Source organism: Falco cherrug, chromosome 11, assembly GCF_023634085.1.
Source record: "Falco cherrug isolate bFalChe1 chromosome 11, bFalChe1.pri, whole genome shotgun sequence".
Classification (NCBI taxonomy): domain Eukaryota; kingdom Metazoa; phylum Chordata; class Aves; order Falconiformes; family Falconidae; genus Falco; species Falco cherrug.
Window position 1 is genome coordinate 22,279,653 of NC_073707.1, and position 19,288 is coordinate 22,298,940.

At 46.2% G+C, this 19,288-nt stretch overlaps 1 protein-coding gene and 1 long non-coding RNA gene across 9 annotated transcripts in view; one reads left to right on the top strand and one right to left on the bottom strand.

Annotated features, from left to right (window-relative positions):
* Positions 1–9,631, top strand: LOC106631461 (uncharacterized). Of its 6 annotated transcripts, none has more exons than XR_003561957.2 (6): positions 1–966; positions 2,697–2,943; positions 4,412–4,561; positions 5,766–5,885; positions 6,975–7,257; positions 8,460–9,631. It is a non-coding gene; the product is annotated as an uncharacterized LOC106631461 (long non-coding RNA). The 6 variants fall into 6 exon arrangements; XR_003561956.2 differs by lacking the exon at positions 1–966 and adding an exon at positions 2,030–2,293; XR_008734463.1 differs by lacking the exon at positions 2,697–2,943 and having other exon boundaries at positions 3–966.
* IQCG (IQ motif containing G) overlaps positions 973–19,288 on the bottom strand; it is a 23,721-nt gene continuing 5,405 nt past the window's right edge. Inside the window, exons 3-10 of one of the 3 annotated variants that reach the window (XM_055723659.1) lie at positions 16,130–16,374; positions 14,832–14,960; positions 12,686–12,767; positions 5,748–5,909; positions 5,012–5,086; positions 3,258–3,389; positions 1,920–2,021; positions 973–1,422 (exon numbers count right to left, since the gene is read on the bottom strand). In XM_055723659.1, coding sequence (XP_055579634.1) covers positions 1,279–1,422; positions 1,920–2,021; positions 3,258–3,389; positions 5,012–5,086; positions 5,748–5,909; positions 12,686–12,767; positions 14,832–14,960; positions 16,130–16,374 — 1,071 coding nt within the window. In that variant the 3' untranslated portion in view covers positions 973–1,278. The remainder of the gene's footprint in view (positions 1,423–1,919; positions 2,022–3,257; positions 3,390–5,011; positions 5,087–5,747; positions 5,910–12,685; positions 12,768–14,831; positions 14,961–16,129; positions 16,375–19,288) is intronic. The other 2 variants (XM_055723658.1, XM_055723660.1) reach the window with 2 other exon arrangements.

Genomic DNA, 19,288 nt, shown 5'->3' on the forward strand with positions numbered 1-19,288 from the left:
GGCCCGGCTCCTGCCAGCGTGGCACCCGTGTGATCCCTGTTCTTGCCGCCACGTAGGGACCATAGAAAACCGGCAAACGTGATCGCCACTCCAGTACCGCTGCTGGGGTGGGCACGCGGTCTGGTTTCAAGCCAGCAGCCGTGCTGCGGCGGTAACGCCGGTACGGCTGATGCCGGGTTGTCGGGTGTCCGGAACGTCAGCGCTCCCTTGGCAGCCAGCTGCCCCAGCGCTGGGCACCAGCCCCTTCGCTCCCGGTCAGCCCGTTCTGAGCCAGTCTCTGCTCGTGATTTCGGTCTCACTTGAACTTTAGTGCTTTTGGCACAGTTCAGCTTGGACACGAGGACGCTTGGGCAGCGCCGGCACGGGCCGGTCACAGAGCACAGCAGACTGGCTGTGGTTTGAGCTCACTCTCCTGCGTGGGAGTGTTAGAAACCAGCCAGCTCCACCGCGGGACTAATTCTGCGCACAGGCCTGCGTGTGATTGACGGGCATGTCAGGAGAAGGGGCTCCCCTCCCGGCTAAAAAAGCAGCACGCTGCTCCGCTGCAGCCTGGCGCCCTGCCCTGCCTGCGGCCTGGCCTCGCTGGCAGTCGGTGGCCGGGGTGCTGGGTACGGCTGCGACAGACCAGCTCCCGCAGGAGCGCGGCCAGCCGCCTTTTTCCGCTGCACCTTCCCATGATCGGAAGGTATTTGGAGCTTTTCTGTCTATGCGCCGACATTTTGCAGGACTGTGGGAGTGGAAACCTGCGCGCTTTGACTGCCCTGGTGTTTACACTGCGAACTGTCAGCAGCTTTCCCCTGCTGACCCAGTGCCAGCGCTGCCGGCGGGGCCGTGCAGCCTGAGCCCAGACGCGGGTGACTTGGCCTCCCTGCCTGACGCAGAGCCACAGCCAACGCCAGTGCTTCGGCCGCGGTCAGTGCTCTGGTGCCTGCAGAGGGGGTTCTCGGTGCGGAGCATCCCGTGCAGGTGAGTTACGGGGCTGTTAACTGGTTACCTCCTGCTAGCCGTCACGTTTCCATAAAGCACTTTGGGGTTACAGCATTTCCCAGTGCTTTGATGGAAATCCCCTTCTCCTGCAGAAACTGTGTCTTTGCACAAGGCCAGCTTCAAGACCTTTAAGATTTACTGCAGCCTCCCCTTAACTGTGTCTGTCACGAACTGTGTTCTGCAGAATAGTCCCAGCTCTGTTAAATGGTTTATTTCATCCTGTCTGACAGAGAGGCCACAGTGCCCTGCCCAGCAGCAGCCCTGGAGCACAGCTGCAGCCACTTTTTTTACTTAACGCATCTTTTTCTTTTCTCCAGATTTTCCCTTTTTCCCTTTTTCTTTCTGCTTTGATAGCTGTTTCTCCCGCATCTTCCTGAGGGCCTGGTAGGGGCCAAGGCTTCTGCGGACCATTGTAGCTCTCCACCAGGCCTGCAGCTGGAAGAGAGAGAGAGGTCTTAGGAGAAATCGCTTGCTGTGGTACCTGGTACAGCTCAATGACCGGAGAGCCTGTCCCGCACCCCCCAGCTGCAGGAGGGCACCCCTGGCCCACGGAGCAACAGCTGGGCCTGTGCTGGTTATGCTGACGGTATCCGCCTGTGGGCTGAGGGCATCTGTTGCTGGTGGCAAGGGGACAAATGTGGGAACTGCCCCACGCCCCTCCCTGTATCGCCCGTGCAGCGGGGCTGTGTGATGGGCACAACCCCGTGTCATTCGAGGAGACTTGCTTCTCCCTTTTGTTCCCCTCTCAGACCTGCAGCCAGCTGCTGGCTTTGCAGCTGCCCCAGTGCAAGGGGACAGGCTTTGGCTGTCCTCTGCTTGTGCCGCCCCGCACCAGCCAACTGTCTTGGGCTGTTTTCTGCTTGAACAAAGCCTGTGGTGTGAACTCCCAGCTACTGACGGAGCAGCACCGCCTCAGCTTCGCTGCCCTTTACCTTCAGGATGCTCTTCAGCTCCAGGGCGTCCTGCTCTAGTTGTCTTCTTTTAGCCTCCTTTTCCGCTCGGTCGCTGATGATGGTTTCCTCAAATGTCTGGCACTGCAAGATAGCACGGGGGTAGCAACAGCTGCATGAAAAACACATCCCCTAAACTGCAGGGCCAACCTTCGAGGCTCACTCTGCCCAGCAGCTTGCCAGAGCAGGGCAGGGCTCGCCCAGACCCTGGTGCAAGGAGTCTTCTCTGGCTGCCTGCTGGTCTCACCCTTGCTTCACGCCTTTCACAGCCCAGCCAGGGCTGCTCCGGCCCGTGGGATGCGGTGTGGATTCCCACCTTTGCACCAGGGAGCTCCGCGGCAGCCCAAGGGTGACGTGTGAGCGCAGACCTTCCTCCCCCACCTCCTTCACTTCAGCCTTCCCAAATCCAGATGGCAAATGTTGCTCGTTACCACTGTCAGTCCTAAGGCACTGAGAGCTGCTGCCAAAGTGAAACCTCTTGCCACCTGGGTGTAATTAACCCTCTGATCCTGTGCTGTAAAATGGCTGGCTGATGGCGTCTCAGGCAACAGATGGTGGTAGGACGGAGCCGTGCTCCCCCAGGCTAGGCAGCAGATGATGAACAAACACACTTGGGACGCTGAGTTGACAGTGTACAGAGTGGAAAATAAGCCCACAAGCAGGGAAACTTCTAATTCGGTACCATCGTCTCAGACCCAGTGACAGTAAGGAATGATTACAAGTTAATTCCTTCTGGCTTTAAAACACCCCTTTTTCTAGACATTTCTCTCTGCCCTGTGCCACCTGCTCCACTGTGCCTGCAAGCTGTGATCAGAGCCCAGGGGTTAACCAAGAAACCAGTGTGGGACAGGAATGGCTTTAACTGGAATCGATTCCCTTATAACAACTGTGCCGCTGTGAATGTGCATCTGCAGGAAGGGATGAGGTGCCTTTTCCAGTCTCGGCCTGTCTTACCCCAGTGCTGCTGGAAGGAGCAGATCTGTTCAGACTCAGGTAACAAACTAAGGTGAGGCATATGGACGGGTGGGACAGTGTCTTTGCCCCTCACAAAGGCTGTCAATAGCTCGCTGATCGCTTGCTGGTATTTGAAAATAGCTGTAGGGGAAACATCATCATCCTTCCTTGATGTCACACGTGACAAACAGAAGATGACTACTCGGTCCCTGCCTTCCCAGGACCACTGCTTATAAACCCTCCCTACACCTCAAGATTACTTTTTTTTCCCCCATGGTCCTGGTTCCTTATCTGAATGAGAGAAGGAAAAAAACTGGGATATCAGTTTTGCGTGGCTGAGCACTGACATGGTGCTGAATGTCTTACCTCCTTGGCAATTCTCTGCAGCATTTCCAAGTTGTTTGCCTTTGATGCTTTTAGGGCATTCAGTTCTTCATCTTTAGCATCTATGCTGTGTTCATACTTGTCCATCCAGTATTCCAGCTCCTCTTCCACCTTCTGCATGGGGACAGAGTGGTGCTCAGCACAGTACAAAGAGGGTACAGGGGAAAGATTTGCTACTGCTGTGTGGCCTGCTGTCAGGATGGTGGTAAGGGTCCCGTAAATTTTGCATGGTCAGTGTTTCGTTCTCACCTTGAAAGGGTCAAACCCCTAGGCCTAGTGATAAATTACTGGTGGCCTGCAAGCCCTTCACTGGGTTCACCACAGCAGCTGCAGAACTGGACTGGGGATGAAGAGAGACTAAGTTGGACTTCCAGAGGTGCACGAGGAGTGGAGAAGCACTGGGTGTTAGTTTTGTGCACAGTCAACCCTGGTGAAGTAAGTGACAACCAGAAGCCCTTCTTCATGTATATACAGAGGGAGGGGGAGGGGTTAAGAAAAAGAATTTTTTGGTGCAAAAGCTTTTATCCTCTGCCTGACTCCCTACTCACTTTCTGGATTAAGCCCAACGCACCAGGAATAAGGTCCCAGGGGACAGCACTTCACGCTATTTCAGGTTGTGAACTTGGCTTTTGTCTCACTCGTGAATAGGAGGGCAGGTGTTTCTGAAACCGTGACCCAGACGACTTCCTCCCATTCACAAGTAACTTCTCCATAGCAACAACCACGATTGCTTGCATGGAAAAATAATCTGAGGAAAAGCATCAATCTCATTACAGCATCACAGCTGGACACACAAGGGAGATGGAGGGCATGGTCATCCTCTTCTCTGTGTGCCTCTATAAAGCCACCAGCTGCCTGAGTACAGAGAGGCTTGTACTTTGCCGTCTGGTAGAGGTCAAATAAGCTGCAGCTTGTTCCCAGAAAGTCCCCTCACTATGAAGCGCTGATCAGATTAAGGCTCTGGGATATAGAGGACACTACTTAATTGCTCACAAGATACAGCACTTCTTTGCACTCAGATTACATTTTTTTTAAATTTATTATCTTCTATTAAATTTTATACTGGTGGTGATGTTAGGTACCCTGCGGTAGTAGAGGTTTTCTTCCAGTCATGCAGTTTATGACACTCTTTCCAGTGTTATTCGCTGTAATGGGCTCTGCTGTTGACAATCGGGAAGTTCTGAACCTCTGGATCAACAGCACAAGGACATTCATGGTTGCTGCTGAAAATGGCTACGATAATTGTGAGTTGGCAATTATCAACGCTGCTTCTTCCTCAGATTAAGGTATGGTAAAACCAGGCTGGCAGTTTGTGTTATTTCTTCCTTAGTGCCCCCCCTGTGCAACACTTGGGTCTGTGAAACAGCTGCCCTCACTTTGTGCACTTGCACTCTTCATGGGGTCACTGGGAGTCCCAGCTACTGCCAAGGAGGGTCTAAATAAAATTCCAGTTAGCTGAATACAACTATCTGAGGGAGGAAAAATCCGTAACACCCGAATAAACAATGCTAATCATTACATGAACTCTAATTTTAAGGAAATGTATCCAAATGTAGCATATCCCAGGTCTGGGAGAGCTGGCTTAATTAACACTTGAGGATATGTAGTCATTCAAACAGTAGCAATCACGAACCTGGTAAATTTGATGGAGCAATAACTGGTTTTCTTTAGATACTAATTGATGGTATAATGTTTATCAGTTGCTATTTTAAGGATTAGCAGACAGTCACACATACCTTATAGTGTTGCCTGAGGAAATTTTCAATCTCCATGTGGACTCGCATCTCCTCCTCAGTTTTGCTCCTCAACTTCTGTGATCAGCGCAGACAGAAAACACGAGAGACAATGTCAGTGCAAACGTGTGTGCAAACAGGTGCTGCCGAAGGCCCAGCTGGTGAGCAAGAGTGCAGGAGCCCCCTGTGCAGTCCACAGCCATATTTCCCAGTGACAAAATTAACCCAGGCAGTCCTTGCCCCTGGGCCATCCATGAAAAAGGGACAACTAGATCAGAACTTGATCAGTCAAAAAAAAAAAAACCAAACAAAAAGCTTGCAAAACCAGAACAGTTTTCTATTCCAGCTCACCTTACCGCATCAACAGCTCTATCAGCATAATGTGCTGTGGGCCATGCTGGGAGCTTAGGCTGCTTGTGTTGCTAAACAGCCTTGTAACTGCGGCCCCTGGACATAGTTACGGGTCTGTTTCTCTGACGATGGTGTTAGTTTAAGCAGTCCCTGCCTCCAGCCGCTGTCCCCTGCAGCCATGCCAGCTGTGCTGTTGCTGTGTGCGTGACCATACAGAGAAGCAATGGAAAAGAGAAAGATTTCTAACCTGGATGAGTTTCCTGATCCAGTTCCAACAGTTGTGTTGGCGACTGTGATGGGGAACAGAAAGGGCATCTAGGGAGTAAGGGAGGACTTTTTTCTTAGGAGCTGGAGATGCCTTCCAGTAGGGGCCATGGGAAGGGCTTACCTGAATTTCCATGTCCAGGGCATTCTCTGCATTGCTGCACTTCTTCTGGGTTTGGTGGACCTGGAGGTCTGTGCTTTTCTTCACGTAGCAGCTCTCCATGTTCATTTTGGCCTTCATCTCTTGGAGCTCGTCTTTGAGGTAAAGAATCACACTATCTCGGTTCTGGTGTGGAGACAGAAGAAGCACAAAAGCAAGGCCAGAGACTGCGGTCAGCTCACTTTCTTAATCTCTCCACTCCTTGATAGCCTGGTCTCTTCTGAGTTTATAAGCTTCACACGTTCCCTGAATGTTGCTCCATTTCACCCTCTACTTCAAAGGGAAGTTTGGTTTGTAACCCACACAGAAGGCAATAAGCCCGTCAGCAAGGACTGATTATGTCTGGAGAGGGTGGAATGATGAACAGAGTGGGACAAGAAGCCTGGCCTTCTGGTCTCTGGTCCAGGAAGGGATTCAGTCATGCCTGTTAGAAGCATGAAAGAAGCCAAACAATTCAACTGCTTAAAGTTAGGCCTTACTAACCTCTTGGATTAGGCTGTCTCAGTGAGTGAGCGAGCATCTGTAAGATGAGGATAATGCCTCAGCCTGACATAAGCTGCAGTTTGATTTCCTAATGTATACTCTATTGCTTGGATTCATTTTTTTCTAGTTATGCAGCATCTGTATAAATATCACCTTAGGAACAGGTGAAAATCCAATCTTGTCTTACTTGCGTGTTTAAACAGTTCTTTCTTGAAATCTTACCAGGTAGATGGTACCCGCTTTGTTATAAAAGCATACACCCAGGGTGAGGAAGAAGTACCGAGGAAAAGCTGGCTATGAGCTTCCAGCCTCTCCCTGTGCCTTGTTTCACGATGGAACTGAGCTTTCCTGGGGGAATTCTGTCCCTGGAAGCTCCCCCGTCGGCAAGAATCCTGAGCCAGTGTGTCTATTTGTCTGGCTTTTGGAGCATGCTCGGGAAGCAAAGTGCATTTGTTTTATTTGGGATTGTTGTTTTGTTTACTCTTTTTTAATGAATTTCTTTGACTAACAGATAAAAGTTCATTAATCTGGGGTTGGAACTTGGAAGAACCGCCTGTAGAATGAAAAACTCTAGACTTTTGTATTAAGAGTTAAAAGGTCATCAAAGTCTGCTGTGCAATTATGCAAGATCAATCTTAATGCCTCTGGTTTGGCGCCTGATTGCTCCATTACAGCCTTTCTCTTTGCTTTCCTGCCATGCTCTGACAGGTTTGACATTCATCAGCCAGACCTTGCAGCTGAAGATGAAATACCAAAGTGCTGGCATTTAAATGTTTTGAAGCCCACGTATCTTGTCTCTGAAGCACCATCACATTCCTTAGCTGTGTAAACATGGAAAAATGCCACAGGAGGAAGCCAGCTCAATAGTGCTGTGTTTAAAAGCCTCTGCAGCATGACTCATTTGGAAAAGGTTTCCTTATAAGAAGACTTTGGAACAGTTAAAAGGAAAATCCTTCCCCCTGCAACCCTTGTCGGACATAGGAAGAGTAAAGTAAGTTTATAAGGCTCAGGGCAATTAGGGGCCTTGGCTGATGCTGTTTTGTGGGTTTAGAAGTCATGCATTCACATTTTTTTGAAGGCTTCCAAAATCAGATACTATTTTACAGCCATATCATCATATGACTGCAGACAGCTACAGGCATGACCTGTTTGTGCCCTGTTAAGGTTTCTGGTAATGGCTTTTATTTTCCCTGGTATGAAATTTTGGTGGGCATTGGGATGGGTTGTGTTCCTGGTCAGGAGACACGGGCGGTGAACGCAGCACTTTGAGATTGTCTTCCTGTGTCATGGCGGAATTACGTCTAAATTGAAAGGCTGGCAGAGAGACTGGGGAGACGCGAATGCAGAACACCCATTTTTTGTGACACTGAGGCTCAGCAAAGCCAAGCGCTGCTGATGCCAGTGTGTTACTGCTATCTGCTAAGGATCTGCAAACAGGTCAGAAAAAAGGGTTCAGCCTAGATCACAGAGTACTCAGATATTAGAGAGGTGGAGCAGAGCATGAACACTTCGCCAGATTATTTTCTATTTCGTATTTTAGTAAAGCAGAGGGAAAAGTGCTTTTGATTCCAGTGCCCCGAGCCTGGGATGGGGGCCCATCTGCTCTGTTTGTTTTCTTCGTTGTATGGCATGTCAGTGGTTTGGATTTGGTCTGCGGTATTGTAAAACATTTTCGTTAGAGGTGGGGAGTCTGGGGGCTTGGTTACACAACCCAAAGCAGACGGGAAATGAAATGCAAAACCCCACTGATGGTTTACAGCAACGCATTCGCTTGGAGAGGGCAGCTACTGCAGCCCAGCTGATGGACCTGGCACTGCAGAACTGGGGCACATTTGTTAGTAGGTTGTGGGTAGTAAATGCCCACAAGCCGTGCACACCATCTGTAGAGTATGCTGTTCCATGAGCTTCAGGGATAGGCACTGGGAAAATGAGTTAATTAATTCTGGTTTATCATAGCAAAGGTCCCAGCCAGGACACAGAGCAGTTTCATAGTTAATGCAGTAAGCCTCTGGGCTGCTTATTTGGGATGACTTCAGCGTCGAATCTGCCAAACCAAAGATGCAAAATCATACCCCATGTGTACAAAACTATCACAAAACTGGCAGAGACCAAGATCAAAACCCAGGAAATAGTTGTCAAGAGCCAGTCTGCTTCACAAGCAGGTAAACAAGCTGATTTGTTCTGATCTCTCAGTTCACAGAATCAGCTCAGAGGCCTGTCTGCTGCTGTTACCACACGGTGCCATAGGAGTCTGCCCCACAGATGCTGTCTGGCTGCAAAAGCAACTGCATTTAGCTGGAGAGGGTATGTGTGCTCCTGTATTTTCATTTACTTTGATTTATCTGTCTTGCAAGTGTCACCTAGATCTCTCAGCTCTTCCACGTCAGTTAGTATTTACAGTCACTTAAAATACAGCTAGTTACAAAAATAGCCAACAGGCGTAAACAGTCGGAGGAATTTCTCCAGCAGCTGGATAAACACCCTGCTACCAGCAGCGCACCCAGTGCTCGCCATTTGGCAAGCACTGGGAGGCGGCAGGGAAATGGGTGCTGTGCTCTATGCAGGCAGGATCGTGCGGGCAGGGCGCCCTGCTGCCTGCCTCCTGGCTTCCACACCGAGTGTGTATGAGCTCAGGTCTCTCCCCTGGCAGCTGCAATATCTCAGCTTGCAAAGCCTAAAGATACGCTTCGATCTACACACCTGCTGCAGCCTGGACTTGCTCCCCCCGAAACCACAACGTGCAGCCCTACAGACACTTCAATAAGGCCGTAAGCGCGTTTCTGTCCCAGCTGCCAGAACATCCCCATGCTGCACACCCCCTAGAAATGCCTCAGCGAAAAGGACAGCAGGCCTGGAAGGCCACCCGGTTCGACACCATGGCTTCTGCAGCCCTCCACTAGCTCGCCTCCAATCCCCAAAACTGAGGGGGCAAGCCGTGTGAGGGGCAGTTTGCTGGCAGAGGGAGCAGACCTGAGGACAGCAGCGCTCTTGTCAAAAGTCCTGTCCCTCTGGAGCCGGGTTTGGATCTAGCGCACCAGCTCTGGGTCCTGCTGAGCTGCCCTGGGGCTGTGCCAGCAGTGGAATGAAGTCACCCAGGAGCTCAGGACTATCACAAACCTTGTGCCTTCTAGTGTAATCGCCTAGTGCATTTTTCCACTGGAAACCACTCCACCAGTGAGTGCATGTTTAAAACATTCCCCCAGAACACTTCTTTGATGCCTTTGTCCTCCTGGCAGAGATAACAGAAGTGACATGATGGATTTTTGTCGCGCTACTAAAAGCACCATCGAGCGGTGCAGTGATACAGCTGAGCTGGGTGTGTTATGACAGCCTACATAAAAGTTACAAACCTGTTTTCACTGGTACCGTGGTGCAACGTCTTGGTTTTCTGTCTGGTTGGTAACCTGCAATATTACTGCTTGTTATAAAATTATACCGTGACTTGACACATGTATGGCATGAGTATACCACAAAATCTACAAGAGATGAAAAGCCTTTGGGTGAATACCAATGCAGGAACTCTAAAGTTTACATTTCCTGCATTTTTATGTTAAATTATATAATCCTATACAATATTAACTTGCTTTAGAATCTGTACAGACTGCCATCACTTGTCCAGGAAACCAGAGGAAGTGAGTAATTCTGTACAAGCTAGAAAGTGAACACTGCAGCAGCAAACAGAATTCCTGCAGCCAAGCTAGAGCCATCGGTGATGCTCCTGCATGGAGGGGGAAGAGCAGAACCACACGGATCATTTCAGCTCCTTTAGAGACATCCGTGCTTTCCAAGAGAAAATAAAACAAAATAAATAAGAATATTCAGCATTGATTTGTGTTCCATTAAAAAGAAAAATGAGCCGAGCAGGCTAATACAGCATTAATCAGCATCTCATTAAGAGGCAGCAAGATTGAAAATACAAAGATACAGGCAGCATGCATAAAGTAAAGGCCGTGTTTTTCTGGTTCCATGATTTGATTTGCTTGCTTTTGTTTTCTCATCCACTAGTCTGGAGACAACCATGTAGGCTTTTGTCTACAGGTCTGTGCATTACTGTTGTTCAAAGTACTCCAAAATCAGCAATCTGTATTTTTGTTCTTAATTAGTTGGCAAGGTGACAGATAATGCAAGTGTCTGTAAAACTGCCTATGGGAAAATCCCATATGAAGCGAATAGAAATTATTCTCCCTTGGGAGACATAGTGAGACACCATTATTTTTGGCACAGGAGGAAAGCAGTACTTGAAAGTAGTCTTGTCTTTGATTTGTTATCAAAGCTGAAACTATAAGGAAGCCCAGAAAAGGGCTTTTAAGCTGGAAATATAAAAACAAAATCCCAGATGAGTGCAGATCCCAATTGATGAGGCAAAAAGGAAGAGCCAAATTAGCAGAAAGTACTGAAAGAACACGGAGAAAAGCACCCTCTCAGGACGGGAGCTACATACCTTCTTATGACTGCAAGAGGTAGGAGGGGTGCAGGGCAGGACACAGAGAAGCGCCCAGCCTGACTGCACAGTGCCACAACATTGCTGCTAGTGCGAGACAGGATGACTGTAGCCCCCCGTACACCAGTTCCTGACAAGGCATTAAACCAGAACCAGATACGTATATTGTGTGCGCAGACACTGTGAGGTTTGAGGAGCACTCCCTCATCATGTGCACTAGCTAGGGGAGTGGGAGAACGAGAGCTTCCCGGGAGCCGTCAGAATCTGAATGAGAAGGGACAATGTGCAGAAGCAAATGGACAACATACAGTCTGCCACACAGATGTCAAGGGACTTTTGGGTTGTCCCATAGGGCCTGGAAATAGGCTCTCATATCATTTCCAGTGGCAGTAAGTGTATATTGAGGTATACAGCTCCCCTTCTCAGTCCTGGCTCTGACCTCTACATCCTTTAGATGTTCTGTTCAAATCTGTAGGGGAAGAAAGTTCATCCTGCATTTCTCTTTTAGTTGCCACAACTCTTCTTCCTTGGTTTGTCTCCTAAATTGCTTATTCTCCATTTTCTTCAGCGACTCTTCTTCTTTCTCCTCTCTGTTACGACCACATCGGTTTTTTTCCAGTGTTCTTTTCATCTTGCTGTGCTTCCCAGTACGTTATGCCTTTCCAGGATCTCTACTAGTAGATGAGTACTGGCCCAAAGGAATTTTCCTATCTTGTACATTCCTGCTTTCTTCTCTGCTGTTCTAATATCTCCCCTGGACTTCTGGTGTTTCTTCAGTTATAGACAGCTGCATACGCTATCAGCGCAAACAGATCCTTCATGTTCTTGCAGCCATCCTGTATTTACAGTTAAACTTTCCACTGCACATGCATCCAGGCTGCCAACACAAAACCTTTATGTTCTATAAACTGTACTTCACCAGCATGTCAGTGGCTTACAGTTCCTCTCTGTAGCCAACTATATCCTGGCTTGATTACTGTCCATGCTTCTGTCCGAAGACAAAATTCAGTGATAGCAAATCTTTCCTCAGACGCCCTTGCTGTTCTCTTTCTCAGTACTGAACCAAGCACCAGATTCTTGTTCCTTCTTCCTGTCCTTGTAGAGCTCTGAACCTGCCTACCTTTTGCTTGTTTTCTACCACAGACTCTTTCCTGCCTCAGCAGGGCCAGGCTATGTTTCTATGTTTCTGCACAGAACTGCGTGTGCTTGTGCTGCAAAGCACTCACGAGCATCAAGTCCGAGCTGTCTGGTGAGCATCCTAGTGACCAGTGACATGCCATTCAATTGATCTGCATTTGTTGTAGCAAGTCTGACATTTCCAGAATGCCCCACATTTAGTGTGCATGCACGCACTATTTGTGTGCTGCAGGCAGAAGGGCTGAAGCTTTCCAGAAAGATCAAGTTGACAGCATATGTGCAATAACATTGATTTTCCCTTTTGTAAAAATCCTACGTTTGGGATTTTCTAATATCTGGAAGCCTAGGAAAATAGATTAACACCATGACATTTTCACCAGACAAAGTCGAAAAATGATGTGCCCCTATGCCAGGCATCTTCTTTCCCTGTCCTTCATCATCACAATTTCTTCTGTGCCAGGCATCACGTCTGCATGAGTATGTATAACAGAACCTTAGATACTGCTATCTACAGATAACCTGTTTCTTACTGATCACAGATATTGGTGCTTTGCTGCTCCCAGCAGTGTTTTTGGGGTATTCTAATTTGATCATGGTCTCTCATGATTATGAGCATTTTGAGCTCCCATTTGAAGACCACTGGACACTGCTCTTAAAGTCATTAACAGGCTTATTAAAACTACAGATCTTTATTGCAATTATTCTGCTTCTATATTCCTAAATGATGGATCATTATACATGCCACATGTCCTCTCATCTGAATGCTAGTTCCTGGGCAGCAGAGGCAAGCTTGCTAACAGGCTTCCCCCCTGGCATGATGCCCAGTGCTAAGTCATCTCACCTGAAGTTCTATTTCAGTTTGTTCCTTGACATCTTGCAGCTGTTTCTTGAGTGACTTTATCTCCTCCTTTCCTTCCTCCTCCCTGAAGAAAAATGGGAAAATACAATCACTTAAATATATCAAAAAAGACAAGAGCTGTTGACCTAGAAGGAGAGCTTCCTGTCTCCTGATCCATTGTGGCACCTAGCTGAACACTGTCCCACTGATCCCGCTCTCTCAATGAGTTTCTAACAACTGAACTAGAAGGAGCGGACACAAAAGCTCAGCCTCCTTCTTCAAACCAGCAGAAGACAAGCTGTTTCCTGTGGCTTGAGCAGCAAAAAAGGCATTCATCCCTTCACTGAGCCTTAGGCAGGCTGCACATCTGCAAGTCAGAAACAGAGACTTCTCACCAAAGCTAGTGACTTGGTAAATAAATCCTGAAAGAAGAGGTGCACAGACTGAGCAAGGAAGATGGGAATGAAAGGAAGAATAAGCCAAAACCCAGGGGATGCTCTTCTTGGAAGCCTGGAGTGGAGTTGAGAATGATGCAATTCCTATAGCAGAGGGAAGATGCCTTCACTGAGTAACTATTTCTGCGTTTCAGGCAAAAATCTCCCTGATTCTGTGAAAAAGCATGCCTAATCAGCAGACAGTGCCAAATTGTGTAAGTTTCATTATATATATGGAGAATTTTTTCTTTCTTTCAAAATTATTTTCAGTCTTTCAAAAAACATTGCCTCAGGTTCTGAGATCCATGAAGAGATACGAGTGAAAGCCAAAAGCTAGAGAGGTGTCTACCTGTCTAAAAAAACTCAAATGCAGTAACTTTCTAGGTCTTCTTCTCTTCACTCGGAGTGCTATTCTAAGTTTTTATGCTTATGATTTGATTTAAAGCTAGTAAATGCTACAGTTCATACCTGAGACTTTGTACCATATCCCAGCCTTACAATCAAACATACACTTCATTTTCAGAGCCCTTAGCTGGGTGACTGTAATGAACAAAAGCCCCTGATAAAGAGTTCCATCCTTACTGCAGACTGCTTTCAGACTAGTATATTGACACAAAACCAGGCAAGTATAAATTATATTGAAAGACAGATCAAGGGAATTCCACGAAAAGAATGTATAGCAGAACAGACAATATATTGACTAGATATGGTTGCCAGAACGGAATAAAAAGTATTATGTCCTTTCTAATTGTAATTGGTCTGCTCCTTTCCACCTTCCAGTATTGGATAGTTATTCCACAAGGAATTGTTGCCTTCATTTTTGTTTTCTGTCCCTTCCATGGATAAACAATAAACCCATTGGTTTTAGACAGTGGAAGAGTTGGGGTTTGTGCTTGAAATCACACATTTCAGACCCCTGAGCCACCACCAGAGCTGCTCCAGTAGGTTGGACTCATGACAAATCATGACTTTGTCTACCTTCAATGATAGGCCTGAGCTGCTACTCAGAACAAAGTAGCTTTAAAATGGTCAAATACTTCTCTAATGAGTGCTATTCTCTCTGACAGGTTTGAGATTGAACCAGAGCTTCACATGCTGAAAAAAACTCCATACCTTTAGTGCACAGAACTTTGAGCTAAGGAATCACCAGTCTGAGTTGATAACAAACCCGTACCCTGTGAGGCTGGGGACAGAAGAGGATCTGTAGTGCAGTGGCTGGTGGATTAGTTTTAAATAGGACAACTGCCTCTGTCACCATCTGTGCTAGCCCCTTGCTGCTACTGGGAAAAGGGACCACATTAGCATATGGGTCAGAGCAGATTCTCCTGAGCACCACATAACCTAAAGACCGTATGTTGCTGGCCCTGATTTGAACAGACTCTCTGCTGCTCTGGCTTTCGCTGGGGACAAGAGTTAAAGATCAGGGAGCTCCTACACTGCATTATGTTTTAATTGATACAGGGCAGCATTTGCACTAATGCAGACACTGGTGTCCAGTCTGGTCAAAGCTCAGGCAATTCCTAGCTCAGATCATCATCAGAGCCATCCATTATTTCTTTCTGAAGGGGAAAGAAATACAATTTGTAAAGCAGACAGAATAATTCAAGCTGAAAAAGCGGAATCCATTCTGTATTTTGGGTTGTGGCTTTTTTCTTCTTAGCATGTACTAAGCAGGAAGTACTGAACACAGTTAAGAGGCTGAACACAGCACTAACCTCATGAGGATGTCATGAAACTTGCTCTTTCTTGCCTTCTCTCTCTCATTAGCTTCTGTCAGGCTATTAAATGTTCCCAATTCCTGCATCTTTTTCATAGTAATTGTAATTACATCACTTGCATACTGCCTGCCAGGAAAAGGAACACAACAGTAATTTATAGGTACTGGTAATACAGTGTCTGGTGCCTTTATCCATTATTGTTTACAGCTAAGAAGGGAAGGAAATATAAGATCCCATTTCTGTTCTTATGTCCTATCAAACTCAGGAGTGCTTCTCCCATGGTATCTGCTTCCTGTACATCTGGAGAACTCTGTATTAGGAGTTCATAACTTATAATTTTAAAATGCTGTCCTGAATGCTAGTCTAGGAAATAGCAAAAAGGCAAAAACATACCCATGCCATGCCATGGCCAGCCAGGAAGAAGGCTGCTGGCCTGCAGTAGTGGTGACAGATAGGTGGATCTTGGAAAACAAGACCTGGGGATGCAGATGAGTGTGTCTGTGAAGGGATATCTGGGTGTCAAAATATCCCAGTACAGCCCTAAGCTGATCTTAACAAATCCATGGGCTTGCCTAGTTTATTGAATTTCATAGTGCTTTGAAATACAGTCTTTATATTTTAGCTGCATTTTCCTCATTTGTGTTAGCATCTTCTTTAAGCTTTTTGTTGAAATAACATTAAAGAACAGAAGCCAGGATGCAGAAAAATGCATACTGAATGCTCAGCTCCCCAGTCCATCTTTTAAACCAAAGGCTGCTGGTACTTCTGCAAATCAAGGCACTGGATTAGGTGCAGGAGTAAAATTTATTTAAAAAAAAAATAAACTCTTTGGTCTTTATATACATTATCTGTTCTATAAAGAATGGCTGTAGCTGCCATAGAAGCTCTGTGTGCCCTGCAAATAAGTGAGTTCACGAGACAATGCTCAGATCCCACTTTGTCTGTACATACCTGCTAGGGGAGCCTGACTCCAGATACCAGAACTTCAGCACTGGTAGTAAGTACCTGGTGTGAATTCCACCCAAGCAACCATTATACTCTGGGTAGTATTTTGCAACTCCATTCAAAATAAACTGATCATCATTACTTAGCATCCAGAGGCAAGCAAAGGCCAGAACTAAATGGCCTATGAAACTAGACCCCGCTGCTCTCTTTAGAGGTACTCCTTCTGGACCAAGCTGAGGTACACCAGCAGCAGGTGAGCAGGGAACTTGCATTTTTGCTTTCAAGAGATTTGACTGAGAACTTTACAGCTCCGAGCATCCCCACAGTTACCATATTTGTGCTTCACTCACCTGTCAGCCTGAATCTTTCTGAGATTCTCTACTGATAAAGCACTGTCTTTCATGGCCCTATTGGAAAGATGATGGATTCTTTTTAGATCCTCAGTTTTCCCCAGCTGCTGCTCGTGTTTGCTGCTTTTCAGAGACATGAAGGTAACTGTTTCCCCACTCCCTTGCCTTGCTGACATAAGCTCTTGGTAGCTAATATCCAGCTCCTTCTGGGTCTCTCTGATTTCTTTCATTTCCTGGATGCCAGTCTAAAAGGGAATCAGAGAGACCTGCTTGCACACTGGGCAGTAGAAATAAACCCTCTGCATCATTATCTGAGAGGAAGAAAAATTAATAATAATCTAGAATGAAGCTATTCTAAGAGCAGTTGATAGTGTATGTTACATTCTGCACAGAGTAGAAGAACAGAAATGTTTCTCTTGGGTTAGCTTTGAGCACACAATGTAGACTTATTAAAGTTCTTGGGATCAAAAGTTCTAAAGTGGCTATAAAAGGCCTCAAAAGGTGAATTCATCTGCCCCAAGAGATGATGGTTCAGACTCTCATTCCTGACACGTTTTTAATGATGTCCAGCAATGGAGATTACGCACCCTTCTGCCAGTGCCAGCATATCACAACAATCTTTACCATAAGAAAGATTTTTTTCTCATCAGCTGCAGTTGAGCCCCTGGCGGCTTCTCCTAGTCTCTAGGAGAACAAATAATTTCATTCTTCTTTGCAGCAGCTTTTATGTACTGGAAGACTGTTAGCCTGCTTCCCCTCTGCCTTCTCTCTATCTTGGCTATTTCCCACTGCTTGTCACCATGACATTTCCCTACAATATTATTGTTATAACAAGAGCTGAGATGTGTGAAATAAATGATAGGCATCAGCCATCTACTTAGCTGGGGTTTTTTGAGAGTGACAACAGAGGAAGTATAACATGAATTCAAAGAAGAAGTTCAAAATATTGTCAGTTCTCTTCTACATGGAAAGGTATCTTGTGGCTGTGCACAATTTTATTAAAAAAGAAAACGTCCCAGAAAAGCAAAAGCACGCTATAAAATCGGCTGAGCCCTTGCTTCTAGGAATTTCTCTGCTTTATGTGCTATGGGTAAGAAAGCAGGTGTATGCAGTGGGACATTAAAAGAGAAAATTTTCTTGCCTGTCTACCAGTATCTCTGTGGCTGAACACTTAGTAGCAGTACACTGAAGCCAGTAACGCAGTCACTGCCAGCCCCATCCCAGTCCAGAGCTGCCTACTCCCCACCCTGGCTGCTTGGGGAAATGGATTAAAGGACTCACTGAGCTGAAGTATTTTCCAGCAAAAAGGAAAAAAAAATAATTCATTTTTAGCAGCACCAGTTCACAGCCCAGATCCCTCCACAGCCACATGCACACGTTTGTGCCAACACAGCACAGAGGGCAGAGTAATAGGCAGTCAGGGCAGCAACTGTGTATGCCAGTACTTCCAAGAAGTTACTTGTCGAGCGAGGCTCCATTAGTGGCCTGCGACGCTGCCGTGCTCTGCAAGGGCAGTGAGCAGGGCACTGCAAGGGGCTGCTTCGTTCCAAGTTCTGAGTATCTGGGACATCTCCGGATGGGATGAATCCACCTCTGGCAGTGCCTGACTCACCACTGACTACAGAAGAAGTCTAGGTGACTACATGCTTAATTTCTGGACATTTCAATTTACATTAAATGAATCGCATGCAAAATATACACAGACCAATGAAAATTACATCGTTAACTAGAAAAAAAAAAAAGGTTTAAATAGTTTGCTGGTGATGGCTGTACTTCAGAAAGAACTGAGTTTGGCAAACAGGCTTTAATATCATGTAGATTTTATGAATGTTCTGACAAATGTTTTTTAATGTCTGGGAAAGTTCAAGACAGGCTATAACTGGATTGTCTATAAACAGGAGGGACTTGCATGCTAATAATTACCAAATAACTACGTAAGAGCAAGGGATTTGTAAACTGCATGTGTTGCCATCCATGTGTTCTCCTAGCTGTTTATCTTTTGCTAGTCTTTTTGCCCAAAATTCTGCAAACAGAAAGGCAGCTTTCCTCTGGGGGATGCCCTGCGTGAAGCAATGTACAAAGTCCCTGATTTGGAAAATCGATGAGGTGCTGGCCAACACTGTAATTAATCCTCTCAAAACTGTCATCAACTGAAATTTAGATGTCAGTCTTTGAAAATGTTGTTGATTTGTTTGACTGACAGAGCTCCAGGGTGCTTTGTAAATACAAGTCTTCTCCAAATACAGTAACAGACAAATGTAAACTGAGAAACGAAGAGGAATATCAAATTACAGAGCACCAAAGTTAGCAAGTAGCTTCCCTAAGCCATTTTCTTGTTTCAAAATTGTTTCCTTCTCGATTTGTTTTGGCATCTTTAAGAACACAAGCAGGGTTTATAGTCTGTGAGAAAATTGTGGCTTAAGTAGTGACTTGGTAAAAATGAGCATCTGTGATTGAAGAGAAAAGCTAAGGTGTTTTCTTTGTAATGTAAGTGTACTTTTAGTAGGTCTACCAACCTCAGTCTGTGTGTCTGAAGAACTCCTACTGTCCTCGAGATATATGCTCTTTCTCTGTGATTTTGTTGCTGGCAAAGAGGTTTCCCACCCAGGTCTCTGAGGGAGAAGCATCCTCTGGAAGCAGGTGAGACTGGCTCACAGGACTCTCTTAGGGGAGGAGTGCCCTCTGTTGCACAGTCTAAGCATCGTTCATGCCCTAAAATTTACTGAAACACCAGTTTCTGCTGCTTCGCACTGGATTTTTGAAAAGTAGGTGGTATGGAAAGGAAACACGTAGAAAATAACATATTGATTTACCTTCCTCTTGCATTCTTAGTGGTACGTTAGACAGAGCAAACAGCATTGGACCTGAAAACTCAGATCCCAGTTTTTATTTCCATCCTAGTCACACACTTTTTGAGTTCCTTTTAAAAAAGTTTCAAACTGGCTTAAATTGGAAACCATCTGCTATGTCACTTAAAATATATGACGACAGAACTTAGAACCGTTTACCCCTCAGGACTGTCCCATCCTGTTGCATGTGTCTATCAGCTACCAGAAATATCACATCTTCCTCCACAGCAACACACCTCTGCCTGAGAATTAGGGCTTCTTCTCTGCTCTTTGTATCTCTGCCCAAGCCCTGTTAGTTATGATGCCTATT